The sequence below is a fragment of the Corvus hawaiiensis genome, chromosome 6, assembly GCF_020740725.1.
Source record: "Corvus hawaiiensis isolate bCorHaw1 chromosome 6, bCorHaw1.pri.cur, whole genome shotgun sequence".
NCBI lineage: Eukaryota > Metazoa > Chordata > Aves > Passeriformes > Corvidae > Corvus > Corvus hawaiiensis.
In genome coordinates this window covers 3,403,829-3,418,347 of record NC_063218.1, presented here as the reverse complement: position 1 = coordinate 3,418,347, position 14,519 = coordinate 3,403,829, and the positions used below count along the sequence as shown (strand labels likewise).

The window sequence follows — 14,519 nt, the reverse complement described above, 5'->3', positions numbered from 1 at the left end:
TCCCCTGCTGATGGCTCCAAGGGTGATGCAAAGTGCAGACAGGAACCCACAGGTGCTCATGGGGTGATGGGAAAAGCAAAGCTTCCTTTGGGAGAGCACCAAGCTCCCATGCACTGAGTAACCACGGCTTGCTGTGGTCTGTGCCTGTGTCCGACAGCTGGAAAAATACACCTGGGTCTAGGAGGGTACATCCATCAACAAAACCTCCCAGAGAGAGGAGACTTCTCAGGGGTCTGAGAGAATTACTGGGGCTGTCTGACTTTGCTCCACAACCCGGAGAGCATCAATCAGCTGCCCTGGCAGCTTCTGCGCCGCTTCTGGGCGCACATTCATTGGCGACAGGAATCCCAAAGACTAAAGCATTGCTGCTGCTTCCTGACATCCACCCCTGAGACACCCAGACTGCTCTAAGGGAAGTGGAGGTGGCATCAGAGCCACAAGCTTCAATCTCCCTCCATTCCAACCTGCACATCAAGGATAGTGTCCTATCCTCCCATCAAGGGACAAGCAACCCATCAACAGCAAAACCAGGGCAGGCATTCCCTGCCCTGAGCACCTACAGTCGGTGACTGCACTGGGATTTCACAAGCTGAGAGGGTGGGAACATTCCCGGGTGCTCCTGGAATAGAGATTCCCACATTAGGTGGCCTCATTCCAGCCAGGAAGCTGCAGAGCCATCGCTTTGTGAGTAGGGTATGTAAGCTTGGGAGCAGTGCTCCATAAGATCACAGATTCACAGAAGATGCAGAGTTGGAAGGCATCCATCAGGTTCATCAGGTCCAACTCCTGGCCCTGCACAGGACACTCCAAGAATCCCATCCTGTGCCTGAGACTGTTGTTCAAACACTCCTTGACCTCTGTCAGGCTTGGGGCCGTGACCATTCCCTGGGAAGCCTGCTCACCAGCCACCCTCTGGGGGAACAACCTGATATCCAACCTAAACCTTCCCTGACTCAGCTTCATGCTGTTTCCGTGTGTGGGTACAGACCAAACCTTGCATAAAGAAGGTCTGGAAGAAGGAACGGTGTGATCCCAGGGGACACATGTGTGACATGCCCACTTTGGGGACAGCCACATGTCTCTGGCTGGCACCCAGTGCTCCCTCTCCTCCTCCCCATCCATGCAGACCAACCACCACCTGCTCCATGGCTTACCCAACACAGGGCTGTTTGCAAGGCTAAGGCAGCCCAGAGCACAGGGAATATTTAAGTGCCTGGAGCCATCATTTGGTGTCATGAGGGCTGGATTAGGAGCACTCACATGGTACTGACCAGTCCCATCCATCCATGGTTATGAGCCACCCATGGTATCACCTGGTGCAAGTCACTGCTGAGCCCAGCCTCGAGGTCTGCTCTCCTCTTTCCTTTTGGAGACTCTTCTGCCCTTTGGTGACATCTCTGCCTCCAAGCATCATGGCTGATGAGGGGTCAAGCAGAGGTACAACCACAAGATCCATGCCACTGCTGGGAAAATCCACTTGCCAGAGCACACCCATGGCAAACACATTCCCTTTGCTGCCTACTCACTCTGCTTGGCAAGCAGGGATCCCTCACTCACTCCACACCCTGCTAGAGCAGGATCAGCACATCCCAAAAGCTGTAGGCTGCACATATGCCCCGTGTTGTCACTCATTCCCACGTGAGAGCAGAGCAGGCGTGGCAGGGAGGACCCTGCTCTGTCTCTATGCTGTCTGATGCCTCAGGTAACATCTGCTCTGCCTTGCTAACCTCCTCCCCACAGAGCTATCCACATCCCCCTAGAGCTATCCACATGCTCCCCGAGCCACCCTTATCCTCCCAGAACCATCCACAACCTGCCAGAGGCACTGGAATCCCCCCTGAGCCATCCATATCTCCCAGAGCCATCTGCATGCCCAGAGAGCCAACAGCTGCTGGTAAGAAACTTCTGCCCCATGGCTGCACTGATGGGCATCCCTACGAGCAAAGCTACCTGTGGTCTGCAAGTCTTGAACGAACAAAACAGGAGAGTGACCCTCCCAGATGTCCTGAGCCGAGTGTTCTTCAATGGTTGATGGGTTACTCTAAGTCACCCTGTGAATCTGTCTTTTCTTCCCTTCCAGTGCAGGTTATGATGTTTGGAAGATGAAAGGTAGGCTGAAGAGCTTGGGTGTCAGTCTAGAAAGCCTGTGGAGATGACTGAAGGTGGGACCTCAGCATCACGCTGACCTTTGTCAGTCAACCAAAGACAGAGAGCAGAGATCCTTTAGGAGCAAAGAAGCGAAAGGAATGTGCCAGAACAGGCTCAAAGGAGGATCCAAACGGGCTGGGGCAGATAAACTGAAGTTGCAGGGTTAGAAAAGGAAGGGATGCTGGCTATAAAACACACTCAAGCAGTAGCAGATCTTCCCCAGCATTGCTGACACCCCAAAAGGACATCACTCTTGTTCTCCACCACCTCTTCCATCTCCAATGCTTGATGGCCTCCAGGCTGAGGGTGGGTGACCATTCATCTCACTGGCTGAGCAATGGTCCCCAGGCCCTGGACTGTGTCTCCCAAGAGCAAAGTGCTTTGAATTTACAGAGGGGACAGAAAATCTGTATCTGCTGTTCAGCGCTGCAGTAGAAGATTACAGATGGACTTGATGATTTTAAAGGTCTTTCCCAGCCTAAGTGATCCCATGATTCTGTGTTGTTCTCACTCACAGTCCTGTTTGCTGCTGTATTTATGTACATGGATTTCAGAAAATAACTCTGCTCACCCCTGATTTTCTTGTACAACAATTCTGATTTCAAGCTACAGGATTAGCAAGATTTTGTAGCACTGGGAACCCGACAAAGCGGGAGACTTCTGAAAGTCTTCTCTGCCCATTGTGTGTGACACTAGAGGGCATGAGCAAGACAACAAATGCCCTTGTCTGCCACCACTGAGAAGCTCAAGTGTAATAAAGGTCAACGAGCTTTTCTCAGTCTATCAGTAAAAGAGAAGAAAAGCAGACGTGAGAGGTGTCCCCGGCTGGCAGGACGAGTGCCAGAGTGCCAAGTCTCAGCAAGGCCAACTGAGAAACAATGTTCTGAAGGCAATTCCCGAAGCTAATCCCCCTGCAGCAAGAACAGGACATTTGTTTGCTTCACTGCTGTAACCTCATTAAGACTTTTTCATTTTCCCATGGCATGTTTTGCTAAGTTTGCATGGGAGGAAATGTGTCGCCTTGTGTAAGGCAAACAGAGGCTGAGGACACACAGTGTGTTCCCTTCAGGTGTTGTTCAAAACTACACAGAGGACAACAACTTGCAAGCTGCCCATCAACCCAACACAGAACAGGGTGGTCCTGTGGGCTGCCCATCAACCCAACACAGAACAAGGTGGTCCTGTGAGTTAAAACATGCAGTTCTCCCATCACCCAGCTCAGTCTGGCTACCAGGTATGGTGACAGGGTTGTCTCCAGTGCTAAGCTGTGAGCTGTTGCACAGCAGTGTAAGGGAGGAAGAGTCAGGAAACCCACACTCCGTTCATGGCAAGTGTTGTTTGTTCCACCTCAGTTCCCTGATGACTCGGGGAGAGCTCCAGCATGTTCATCTGCCCTCTCACTGGGGATTCCATCAATAGAGCAAATGCTGGCAAAATCCTGCAAGCCATGTCACACACACACATTCTGACACACAGTCCAGCAGCTGCAGATCTGCCTGTAGGGCAGGATCACAGAAACACAGAATTGTTTGGGTTGGAAGGGACCTTAGAGATCATCTAGTCCAACCCCCTGCCACGGGCAAGGGCACCCTCCACTATCCCAGGTTGCTCCAAGCCCCATCCAACTTGGTGTTGGACACTTCCAGGGATGGAGCAGTCACAGGTTCTCTGGGCAATCTCTGCCTCACCACCCTCACAGGGAAGAATTTCTTCCCAATATCCAATTCAACCCTGCCCTCTGTCAGTTTGAACCTGGGCTGGGGTGCATGGAAGGAAGAACCTTGATTTACTTCAGCTCTAGGACAACCTGGAGATTTTTCTTTTTCAGGACAAAAAGTTTGTACAGGTGAGTATTTCTTCTCCCTTGCTCTGCTTGCTCTCCTTCTCCTTGCAGACAAACACCACCAGTTTTCTGGCAGAGATTCCCATGGGAAGGGTGTAGCAGGCCTGAGCACCTGGCATCTTTCCCATTTGTGCAGGAGCACAAGGGTGGCTCCAGAATGGCAAAAGCTTTGCTGGTCCAAGGACCTCTCTGTTCCCTCACAGAGGGAACCCAGGCAGTGCAGTGACACTGAAACACCAGAGTGCAACATCCCCCCAGTATGAACACAGTGCCAGATTCCTGCTCTGCAGGATATTCCCTAGCAAGGTCTCTGTACCTATCCATCACTGACCTGTGACTCTATGGTCCAAATGAGACCAATGTACCTGCATTCCTCCTCCTCCTCAGCACATCTTACAGGAGACCCTCCTTTGCCTCCACACAGATTCCCTTCCAAGAGGGTGGCAAACACAGGGCTAAGCTGTGCTTCTTCCATTTGACAACAAATCCTGTCATGCCATCAGACTGTACTCAGGTGGAGCTGGTTACAGGGGTAGGGAAGGAGCTGGAGCCCCCATGCAAGAAGCTGTTGGCAGCTTTGAAAACAAGCTGCTTTCCTCTGTCCTTTCACAGTTCCCAGGCCGTGTCTCTGTCACAAAGGCATTGTGCAACCCCAACATTTTGCAACTGCTGCCTGACCCAGCCACAGAGCCAGGACTCCGGGCTTCACCCCGTCCCCCGCGCCGGAGCAGCTCCAGCCTACTCCCTGCCTGTGCTCCTCAGCCCATGCCAAGGCTGCCTGTACCCCCAGCACACTAAAGCTTGGTTTAAAGTTGCATCTCAAGCTTTGCAGGAATGGCTGAGAAAGCAGTGATGCAGTGGATGGGAAGAAGCACATGAACGCCACAGAATCCCAGAATGGTTTGGGTTGGAAGGGACCTTCAAGACCATCTGGTTCCACTCCCCTGCCATGGGCAGGGACACTTTCCATTAGACCAGGCTGAAGACCCATCCAGCCTGGCCTTGAACACTTGCAAGGATGAGACAGCCACAGCTTCTCTGGGCAGACTTCCATTGTTTGGGGTGAGTCCATATCCTCTGATCACTCCAAATCCAAATTCATCACTTAGGACACTGGTCCCACTCCTGGAGTACCATTACTGTGGTAAATCAGAGTGATTCTCCTTCAGAGCACCCCAGACTTGCTTCCCACAACATCTCCTCAAGTCTTGGCTAACCTTGGCTAACCCCTATCAGTGCTGTTATGGGAGAGCTGGAGATGAACTAATCCTGAACCAAATCTCAGAGCCGAGGTCTAGGTTGAGTCAAAGTCAAGGACAGCGCAAAGCAAAACATCACACGAGCTTCAGCCACCCATATTTAAGCCTTGTGCCATGATGGCATTAAACCTAATTGTGCCACAGCACCAGAAGAACGTAGCTCAGGCAAGATCACCACATCACTGCTCTGGGAAAGACTCTGCCCCATTCCAGTGTCAGCAACAGGCAGTGCCTTTGCAGGGATGGGTCAGGGAAGGCTGTGCCCTGCAGGGTGTTGCTGGATTAAAGCCTCTGCACAGACAAACACTTCTGAGTAAGAGGGATAACTTAAAACTAATAACAACACTAAAACCTAAACAAACACTACGGGGTTGAGGGCTTTGCTTTGGAATAAAAGATTAATAAATGTATCGATTGAGTCAAGGGGCTGGGACAAAGGCTGACAGCCGTGTTTATTTTTTAGCATCTATCTGTGGACTTACCAGGCTTGTGCCCAAGCCAAATATTGTGTTAAGGAAGTTTATGGACTAACACATGAAGTGTGCTTGGGTCACCTCCAGCTCAGTCCACGGTTGCCTGAGCATGGTGCCACCAAAATATGTCTGCAGGAGTTACAACAGCTTAACATGTGGGACTAAACTATCACTAGCAGGGCATGATGCAGCCAAGCAAGTGGCAGAGACCGAGGAGGGATTCAAGCAAAAGACTGGGTAAAGAGTAGGGCTGTTGGCAGAGCCACACGTGTTCCTGTCCCAGTGCTGCTGCACACACCTAATTCTGGGAGAATTTAGGAAAAACCACAGCAGTGCAGCAGCTCAGGCACTGCTGAATAGTTTGGCTGTTTGCTCAGTTTTGGGATCTTGTGCCAGTACTTGGGGACCATGATGGGCAAGGGGTGGGTCAAAGCTTCTTCTGAGAGCTAAGTCTGAGCACAGAAAGGCTCAAAGAAACACTGTGGGATTTGTGGAAAGAGTCCTTCAAGACCTAACACATCTTGCAGAGCTTCAGCCACCGTCAGTGATTAAACCGGCTGCACCCACCACACCTCCCTGCTTCCAGATCCTGACATGAGGCACCAGACCCCTTCTGAAGCCTCTCTTCCCGCTGCCTCCCTGATGTGCAAAGCCTCTGAACCACCAGGCCTGCAAAAACCACATGGAAAATCCCCCCCAAATAATCCTTGAAGAGGTTTAACAGACCGACTGCAAGTAAATTCACGGGGTTTTTCTCACCCTGCCTCCTTGTTAAACCTTTCCCATGTAGCTTGGTCACCCAGGAACAGCTCCACAGGACAGGGACTGGCTCTCAGAGAAGCTGAACATCACACAATCCCACAGCAACATGAGCTGGGGGCTTCACAGGCAGGGGATGGGATGGGCACAATGGTTGAGAGTGGAGAAGCTGAGACCCTTCTGCTAAATCCCCACGTGCCTGCAAGGATGAACACGGGAGAGGCAGGGACCAGAGTGCTACAGCAATAAACCCAGAGCTGTGTTTTGTATTGCTGCTGATTTGAAACACCACTTTAAAAAAATGCAATTCTTACAGGAGAGGGAAAAGCCCAGAAGCCTTAAGTGACCATTTTAAAGCTCTTAGCTATTTAATTGTGGCTTTCCACACACTGATAGAGAAACCAGGGCTGCTACCACAAGAAGCCTCTCCTCCCCAAAGTGCTCTCTGCATCCCTGGTTTCTAGAAGATGCTGAAAAAGCACCTTGGAGAGAGCCTTTCTGAATATCCCAAAGTGAAGGAGGACATGCAGCCCCGCAGGTGACATGGTGGCAGTCACCCAAAGGCGTGACAGCCCTCCACAGAGCAAGAGGGTGGGCAGGGGAGCTTCTGAATCCTACTGAGAAGATGCCTTGTTCCTGCTCTCCCAAGGAAGGCTCACAGGCATCAATGGCTGCTTTAAACACCAGTTATAGCTGCACTACAGCGTCACACAAAACCCGTGATAAAGCTCCAGTCACAGTGCTCTGCAGCATCTCTGCGTGTCCAAGCCTCGGGCTGGGCTCTGCACCATCCATCAAAGCCTGGCAATGTCTCCATGGGGAAAGAACCACCCAACTCTCCTGGGAAACACTGAGGACTGTCCATCTAAACTTGTCAATCACCGCCAGCTTCACACCTCTGCACTGCAAATACAAGGGGATGTTTTCAGATATCCTGAAGCTGGTGGATTCCAGTCCTGCTTCCAAAACTTATGCCTGCGCTTGGGGTCCCAATCCCATTTCCTCCCAGTAAGTCCTCAGCACACTTTTGGACTTGACTCAAGTCCTCCAGCTCACTTTTGGGCATGAATCATCAGCTTTCCACTTGCTTTAGGCATTCTTGAAACATGAACTGTAAATCTACACAGAGCTACATGAAATACAAGGGGTTCATTTCGATAATGCGTATTTTTTGCTCTACCTTTTTCTTATGCTTTGCTGGTTTTCCCTCCTCCTCTCCAAGTCCCAGGTCTTTAAAACCCAACAGGACTAGAAGAAAAAAAACCCAACAAGGCAAGCAGGAAATAAAAAAAGCAGGTGAGGAAAGGAAGAAGGAAAAAAAAAAAAAAAAAGGAGTTTTCTATGGCCCAGATGAATTTAGCCCCTCTGCTAACCACGGCAAAGCAGTAATTCCTAGTGGGATGAGGGGCCGGTCCCCAGAGCCTCCCGTGGGTACTTACTGGTGCTTGTGCTAGTGCCGATGGTGTTGATGGTGGTGGGGACGGAGGAGGAGGAGTAGAGGGGCAGGTGGCCGTTCTCGCAGGCCAGGTTTTTGTCCTGCCAGCTGGAGGCGCTGACGCTGATGCCGGAGTCCCGAGAGTTCTGCCACCCGTTGAGTTTGTCGTCGGAGTTCTGTCTTTGGTGATAGTAGTGCGCCTGCCCGTAGTCCACCGAGTCCGAGCGGCCCCGGCCCTGCCCGCCGAAGCCCCCCGACGTGCGGTCCTCCAGATGGTTGAGCCACATGGCCAGGGCGCTCCTGTCCTCCAGGGAGGTGGCAGGGTGTATCAAGGCATAGGACAGCAGCTGCCTGCTCTCCTCGATGTGCTGGTTGTGCTCGATCGAGTGCGCCAGGATTTTGGGCAAGAGTTTCATGTACTCGACTTTCGCCTCGATGTTGCCGGGCTTCAGTAAAGGCAGGTGGGTTAACAAGAGGGAGATCACTTTATCCTTGGATTCCTGTTGCCACTGGTTAATGATTCCTGTTGAAGGAATATGGGGGGGGGGGGGGGGGGGGAAGAAGATAATTGAGAAATTGAAAAACAGAGTTAATAAAGAAATAACCAGCCCCTGGCAGGGTAAATACAACACGCCAAAAAGATTTCCACATGCGTGTCGCCACAGTGTGAGCACCTCCCTGGCAAGGGGGTCAACACCCTCCAAAAACCATGGTCACGGCAAACTGGATGCCAGAAGTTACCAGATGCTCCTGAAAATCACCGGAAAAGCCAAACTACACCCAACTCTACTCCACTGCTGCTGTTCCTAACCCTAACCCGAAGCCTACCCTAACCCCTAACCCGAACCCTAACCCCAACCCCCATTAACCCACCCTAAACCTAAACCCTAACCCTAACCCCCATTAACCCACCCTAACCCTAACCCCTAACCCCAACCCCCACTAACCCACCCTAACCCCTAACCCTAATGGCTGCCCTAACCCCAAACCCTAACCCCAAACCCTAACCCCAAACCCTAACCCCCACTAACCCTAACCCTCGACACATAGTGCAAACTGGATAACAGCAATGGTAGTCTTTATCACAGGACCCATGTTCAGGTAAGTAGCTACAACAGGGAAGAATATAGCCATGACCACCTGCCACCCAAACCAGGGGAAACTAGACCACATCGTGCTGCCTAACAAGCTTCCTATATCCAGCACACAAAATTAAGTTACCCAGGAACTGTTATTCCTTTTTCACTCCTTTCTCTTGATGCCCTCAGGCCCCACATTGGGTGCCAAGATCTGTCTTGGTTTGATCACGATTTGGCCCAAATTTTCCATATTGTTGCAGATTACAGAAAACACTACACAAAAGCACTCAGTGGATAAAGCTAACCTTTCAAGAGAACTTGGTTGGAAAATCGAAAAGGTCAAGATTCAAAGGAGGTAACACAGGTGAGAGCCACAGAGGGAAGAAGCTTTCCAGCAGGAACACAATCATCCAACCAGAGTGTTGGTGCATCCACCAGCCCCAAAGATAAGGAGGGAAGGGCTCAGCTGAAGCAGCCCCAGAGCTCCTGTTCCTCTGTCAGATCACAGCAAATAGGAGAGTTTTTAGAAGACCAGGGGGAAAAAAAGCAAACCTAGGGGTTAGATTTAAATATGCAGAAGGAAAAGTCAGGGAATTACAAACTGGTCACTTAACTCGAACTCCTGGAAAACTGATGGAACAAATAATGAAACAACCTATTTGTAAGCACTTAGAAGATAACAAGATGATAAGTGACTGCCGACACCCATTTGTCAAGAGCAATTTAATTTCCTTCTGTGACAGAGCAACTGGCCTCTGAATAGCTGGAAGAACAGGCAGTGCTGTATATCTTGATACTCATTAGGTGCTGCTGCACATGGCTCCCTCAGCAGCACAGCAGAGAGAAACTGCTCTAATGTGGGCACACAACTCATCTGAAAACCATATGGAGGGAGCTGGTGGTGCTGATTCACCGTCAGACTGGGAGGATGTACTGGGCAAGGAGACCTGTCCTGGCCCTGACATCACCCAGCACGTCACTGGTGATAAGGGTGATGTGATCAATGTGATCAGCGTGCAGGTATCACGCTAAGAGAAAGGAAAACACTCCAGGAAACTGGATTAGAAGTCAATGTTGAGGACTTGAAAGGATGGCATGAAGCTGTGTCAGAGAGCTAACTCCAGGAAGTTAGGCTGGAGATCAGGAAAAGGTTCTTCCCCCAGAGGGTGCTGGGCACTGAACAGGCTCCCAGGGAATGGTCACAGCACCAGCTTGCCAGAGCTCCAGGAGCGTTTGGGCGATGCTCTCAGGCACACGGTGGGATTGTTGGGATGTCTTGTGCAAGGCCAGGAGTTGGACTCAATGATCCCGATGGATCCTTCCCAAATCAGGATATTCTATGCTTCTATGAGATGTGGAGAGAAGATATGAAAGAACATCTGCATGAATAGGAGCAAACATTAAATAGGTGCATGCAGGTGAGAACAAACGGCTCCGCAGCACGAGGCGGGCAAGAGCCTGGCTTGGGAAGCACCACATCAGTCAGATACCATGCTGCACACAAAAGCTGCACCAGCCAGCCTCACACCCTGCTGAGAGGTGAACACTGGCATGGACAAGCTCCTCTCCACATCTGCTGGTGCCCAGGGAAATGGTGGAGTCACCATCCCTGGAGGGATTTAAAAACTGTGTGGATGTGGCACTTGGGGACATGGGTCAGTGATGGCCTTGGCAGTGCTGGGGGAATGGTTGAACTCGATCTTGGAGGGCTTTTCCAACCTAAACAATTCTATGATTCTGTGGCTGGAACTGCAGCAAAGATGAACGAAGCTGGACATGATGAAACTGTCCCAGGATGGCCTAGGACATGGTGAGATCTCCACCACCAGATGTTTTTCTGAAGAGCTTATACAAACTCCAAACAAGGACAGCTCAGGATCTACCCTGACCAGCCAACTGACACTTCCCAGCTCCACGGCAATCTCTCCTCCAGGGCTGACCAAACCCCTCTGTAAAGCCTTCAACCTTTCAGCCCCTGTCTTAGGCTGTGCTACAGGAGCCACGACTGAGCCACGTGGTGGAGAAGCACTTCCTCCTGCCTGCTTTAAACACACTCCCCAAAACTTCATCAATTAAAATGCTGAAAAAAACCCCCAAAGCTTCAGGTTCTTCCTCCCTATCTGTGGTCTCCAATCTGTTCTGTACAGGGAGCTCCTCTAAATTATTGATTATCCCTCTATCCTCCACGTGTTTTTGAGCTAGGGTAGCTGAACCCACACCACTGAAATGCAGATCCAGATCTCCATCTGCAGGATCATTCATCAGGTTTGCTCTTGGGAAGGCGTAAGAACAAATCAATATCCAACTAAGGATATTCTGTAACCCAGGAACTGGACTCTACGATCCTTGAGGGTCCCCTCAACCTCAGGATATTCCATGATTCCATGATTCTCTAAGACCCATACTGCCAGCCAGCAGCTAACCCAACCCTCCCACCACCCCTGACCCAGAAGAGGGCTGTTAAAGCAGCACCTTTACCCAATTAAGACCAAACCCTGGACATCAGTTTCCTGACACAACTGCAGTGGTGAGCAGCACTCACCCCTCCAGCTTCACCTTCCCAGTTCCAAGGCATGCAACTGTTTTAATAGGAAGCCGCTAGATGGCTTGCTGGAAATGCTGGCAACTCTCCCTGGAACTTTCTGCACTGGTATTTACTTCTCCACAGACCTCCCCCTCCTCCAGAGCCACTTCCTGAGCCAGCCGACGGCGTGCCCGAGCCGTCCTGTGCCGACAGGAGCAAGGGACACGATGTGGCACAGCTTTGGTGGAGAAGGAGCTGCTGTACTGCAGCAGAGGTGACTTTTGGTACTCTGGGTGTGCTCCCGTGCCCAGGGGAATGCTGAGGGGTTGTTTTGGTGCTAAAAAATGGGATTTGGGAAAGCAACACTCAGCCTAAGTGATGTTGTAAAGGACACATGAGTGTAGCAGGACTCAAGGCCCACCAGAGCATATCCATATTTTCCATATGCAGATGTCCCTGCTCCAGGCAAGGCTTCCTGTTGGGATGAATCTAATTTATCTATCCCCTCTCTCTTAGTCAGCTGCCTGGTGAGTGGAAAACACGTCTTATTTTCTCCCATCCTCCTGCAGAGAGGGATATCACACCCCGATATTTCATCATCGCTCTCGTGGTGGTTCAGCAGCACTTTCAGGCTGGCACAGCCAAACCCCAGCCTGGCACCAGCTGGGATTCTGTAGCAGCTCAGATAAACTGAGAAATCAAAGATCATTAAAAAAAGGCCTGCAATGCACTGCTCAAAGAAGTTGGTGCCACTTAAACATAGGAGCAAAATACACACAGAGAAAGCAGAGCCTGGTGTAAACTGGGTGCAGGAGAGGATAATGATGAGGGAGGCAGTGGCCGGGGCTGGACTCTTCCTCCTCACATGGGGGAGAGCTGAGCATGAAGGACCCCACTGGAGAAACACAGGATGGTGCCAGAGCTGCTTCTTGGGAACTTTGCCTTGGACCTCCAAAAGATTTGGGGGTTTAAACCACAACCCTGAAAGATGGAGCACTGCCCCAAAAGCCTGTGGCTGATGAAGGGCTGGGTGCCCTTCCCTGCCCCAGCCCAGGCAGGAGCTGCTCTCCTTCTCAGCCAGCAGCAGGATGTGCACAATTAAACAAAAATGGAAAATAATTAGATCCGAAAGAGGTTTGGCTCTCTCTGAGATGGGGCAGAAGGTCAGGCTTAATCCTATCTGCCAGAAAATAGAAGGATCTGGAGAGGGCAGCGCAGGAGAGGGAAAGCTGGAGCTGCCTGTGGGCAGGGGAGAGGGGCTGGCAACACCCCAAAGCCCCTCTCCACCCTCTCCCTGAACGCAGGAGCCCCCACTTCAGCCCCCCACCTGATTCCACGTGCTCCTGGACGTCTGGGATATCTCATCCTTGATTGCCAGAAAAAGCACTCCGGGTCAGCTGAGATGAGGATGTGTTTTGGGATCCCACATCCCAGGGTCCTGACACGATACCTGTGGTGGGCTGCAGGCACTAATCACATGACCCCCTCATTAGTTCCCCTGGATGCTGCTTCAGGGATGCTTGGTGCTTCCCATTCGCTGCTTTGTGGAATGTCACAAATATCAGCAAATCTGAGCATCGAAAGAGCCCCAAAGTTAAATCCCACCCCCCTTGCTGCCTTGAAACTCCCCAAAAATCCCTTTTCTGCCCTCTGCTGCCATTGCACTGCTATCTCCTTTTGGAGATGAGCTAAGAAAACAACTGACCAGCCCTGTACTGGGAAGGGATGGGAGCTGCTGGTACCCCCAAAGCAGAAAATCCCAATTTTTGTTACGGGACATTTTCTTGGATGAGAAGCTGAATGAAGGTGGGATGTGAAACTACCTTCTACTGTAGGATTACTTAACTGACAGGATTTTGCTGCTAGACAGCCCAGCTGATGCATGTGCAGCATGCCTGTGGATAAATCCAGCTCCAAATATAGCTGGATCCTGCTTCCAAGGCTGAAACCTGTGCTTGTGCTATGAATAGGACCAACACCATCCCCAAAACCAGGGCTTTCTGGCTGGAAAAAGAGGTGAAGTTTGTCAATTATATTAAGCTGTTAAGGGATTTCTCTGTCACAAATCTGCTTAATCACTGCTGGATCCCTGCAAACTGTTAATTGCCTCCATGTCCAGTGGTGGTGGATCCACCTCTAACGCTGCACTGCATGAGGGACCTTGCTGCCTTTCCTCTGAACCTGCCTCCTTGAGTGATGATGGGGTTATTTCAGCCACCAGCGAGGCACATAGTTATGATGTCCTGCAAACAGTCACAGTTTTTCAAACACAGAGCCAGGCCAGATGGACAAAGGCAGGGATAGACAAAGTCTCTGCAAAAAACAACATGAATAGCACACTGGTGCCTGCATTCACAAACCCTGAAGCACCAAACTGCAGGGGTTTTAATTCTAGTTTTGATTTTTGCAAACAGACTTCTGGACCAGAGAATTCCAGTTTAGAAGCACCACCCCTGCTGAGAGGGATGGCCAAGAGCAGCTGTCAGCACAGGAAAAGAACGTGTGGGCTCACCAGGTGACACGTCTTCAAGGAACACCGGTAACGCCAAGTACTCTCAAGCCCTTGAAAGAACCCAAAAAACAACCAACACCCAAGGTAAAGCATTTCATTTTGAAAGCAGAAACTGGGTTCTCCTCATCTCTCTCTCCTGTTGTCATATATACAACTTATCACATTTCACAGTGAAGCAGAACACAAGTGAAGTGTTCTGCAGGCCAAAGAGATGCTCCGAGGGCTGGAGCCCTTCTGCTCTGGAGCCAGGCTGGGAGAGCTGGGGGTGCTCACCTGGAGAAGAGAAGGCTCCAGGGAGACCTCAGAGCCCCTTGCAGGGCCTGAAGGGGCTCCAGGAGAGCTGGAGAGGGACTGGGGACAAGGGATGGAGGGACAGGACACAGGGAATGGCTTCCCACTGCCAGAGGGCAGGGATGGATGGGATATTGGGAAGGAAGTCTTCCCTTTGAGGATGGTGAGGCCCTGGCACAGGTTTTCCCAGAGAAGC

At 51.1% G+C, this 14,519-nt stretch overlaps 1 protein-coding gene across 4 annotated transcripts in view; it reads right to left on the bottom strand.

The window, feature by feature from the left end:
* The window catches only part of SAMD4A (sterile alpha motif domain containing 4A), a 99,163-nt gene that overhangs the window by 29,278 nt on the left and 55,366 nt on the right, over positions 1-14,519 (bottom strand). For all 4 annotated transcript variants that reach the window (XM_048306164.1, XM_048306163.1, XM_048306162.1 and 1 more), the window contains exon 3: positions 7,922-8,440. In XM_048306164.1, the coding sequence (XP_048162121.1) occupies positions 7,922-8,440 (519 nt within the window). The remainder of the gene's footprint in view (positions 1-7,921; positions 8,441-14,519) is intronic.